Raw genomic sequence first — 1,751 nt, 5'->3', positions numbered from 1 at the left:
TGGCGGATAGGTCCGAAAAAGAGGGGCATTCATGGAAGTGTTGGCCGTGAGGCGTTGATCAATTGTGCCTGGGACTGGAATTCAACGGACTGCTGTAGTTCTGTCCGGCAGTCCGTTGCATATAACCGAACAACAAACAATACCACCACACTGGATGATGAGAGTGAATAAATGATTGGCTACAGCACACTGTGCATCTTGAGTGATATTTGGTATCGCGGGGTTCCACACAGTCCTCCACCAGAAATGGTGAAACTGCAGGCAGCGCTACTGTGCGACAGGAAGAGTAGGTCTTCCAGGCAAAGACTACACATTCTTGTACAAGTACAAAATGTTCCAGAATTCGGGCAACTGACGGTCAGATCTATTGTACTGCCACACCGCTCTAGTGTCCAAATCACAGGAAGCTGTGACCGGAATCGGCACTCCCTTCTGAACAGTCCGTGCTCCGCGCACCGACCACAGGAGCGGACGTCGCCTTGCATTTTGTCCTCAATACTGTCGCACGCGGCACTGCTGGGCGCGGGGGATGAAGGGGGGGGGGGGGCAGGGTCACGGACCATAAAAATTTTTTCCACACTTCGTACCTGGTCCACCTTCAGAGCAAGTTCAGCACAGAACAGTGTCCCTTCCGGTAATGCGGTGCGGTGTTGAACGCTGGGGTATTGTCACCTGGACCGCAGCGCAGCTCTATTCTCCAAAGGCGGCATGGGACGCGCCGGGGCCCAAAATCTACAAGCCGATGTTTTTCAAAATCGCCGCATGCTCCCTCACATCCCCAAACGCATTAGCCGCAAGCCACGCTGATGCCGCCGTCGCGGGGACCCCGATACCCGGAAACGCGCTATCGCCCACGCTCCAAACGCCGTGAATCGCCGTGGTACTCTGCGGGAGCGGCAGCGTGAGCGGCGACTGCGCCGCGTCGACCATGGGCCCGTACGAGCCGAACTTCCTGTTGAGGAACCGCTCATGCGTGCGGGGCGTACCGACGAGCTTGACGTGCGCCAGGTCGCGCACGTCCTGGCCGAAGATCCTGGCGACCGCGCGCCACAGCACGGCACTGCGCTCGGCCTTCTTCGCGTCGTACGCCGCGGTGCCGGGCCGCAGCCCGGCCCACGCCGCGTACGGCTCCGTCGCGGGCGTGTACGCGTGCACGACGGCGAAGCCGTCCGGCGCGCGCCCCGGCTCCAGCACCGTCGGCACGGACACCAGCACGACGTTGTCCGGCGACGCGATCCCGCGCGACCAGTCCTCGACCGACACGTAGTTGGCCTCGAGCGCGTAGGGGATCTTGGCGCGCACCGCCGGAGTCAGCTCGATGGCCAGGTGCAGGTGCATGAACGACGGGCACATGGGCGTGTCGGCCGACTTGGCCGCCGTGGGCTCGCGCGCCTCGTCCGAGAAAAGCGAGGGGAAGTCCAACGAGGACACGTTGCTAATCACGCCCTCCTTCGCCATGACCTTCTCCCCGGACTTCAACCTGACACCAACCGCCCTCCGCGCGTCCCCCGCGCCCTCGACCAAGATTTTATCGACAGGCGCGCTGGTGCGCACGACCGAGGCGTTGCGTTGCACGGCGTGCACGAGGGCGTCGACAATGCCCGCGGCGCCGCCGACGGGGTGCTCCAGCACGGAGTCGGAGTGGGTTGAGGCGGCGGTGGTGGCGGTCCACTCGCTGAACATGAAAGCGACCTCAGCGGTGGGGATCTTGTCGGCCGTGACGCCGGCGAGCAGGAAGCAGAGGAGGTCGA

At 62.6% G+C, this 1,751-nt stretch overlaps 1 protein-coding gene across 1 annotated transcript; it reads right to left on the bottom strand.

Moving 5' to 3' along the window:
- Nucleotides 1–732: 732 nt before the first annotated feature.
- On the bottom strand, nt 733–1,683 carry CHC_T00002880001 (hypothetical protein). The gene has a single exon (XM_005714277.1). The coding sequence runs from the start codon at nt 1,681–1,683 to the stop codon at nt 733–735; it is 951 nt and encodes a 316-aa protein (XP_005714334.1).
- Nucleotides 1,684–1,751: the final 68 nt, after the last annotated feature.

Source organism: Chondrus crispus, genomic scaffold, assembly GCF_000350225.1.
Source record: "Chondrus crispus Stackhouse genomic scaffold, scaffold_16, whole genome shotgun sequence".
NCBI classification, from domain to species: domain Eukaryota; phylum Rhodophyta; class Florideophyceae; order Gigartinales; family Gigartinaceae; genus Chondrus; species Chondrus crispus.
This window is presented reverse-complemented; position numbering and strand designations above follow the sequence as displayed.

What these genes read in the sequence shown, in the direction of transcription:
- CHC_T00002880001 (XM_005714277.1), bottom strand. Translation starts at nt 1,683, where the DNA reads ATGTTCAGCGAGTGGACCGCCACCACCGCCGCCTCAACCCACTCCGAC.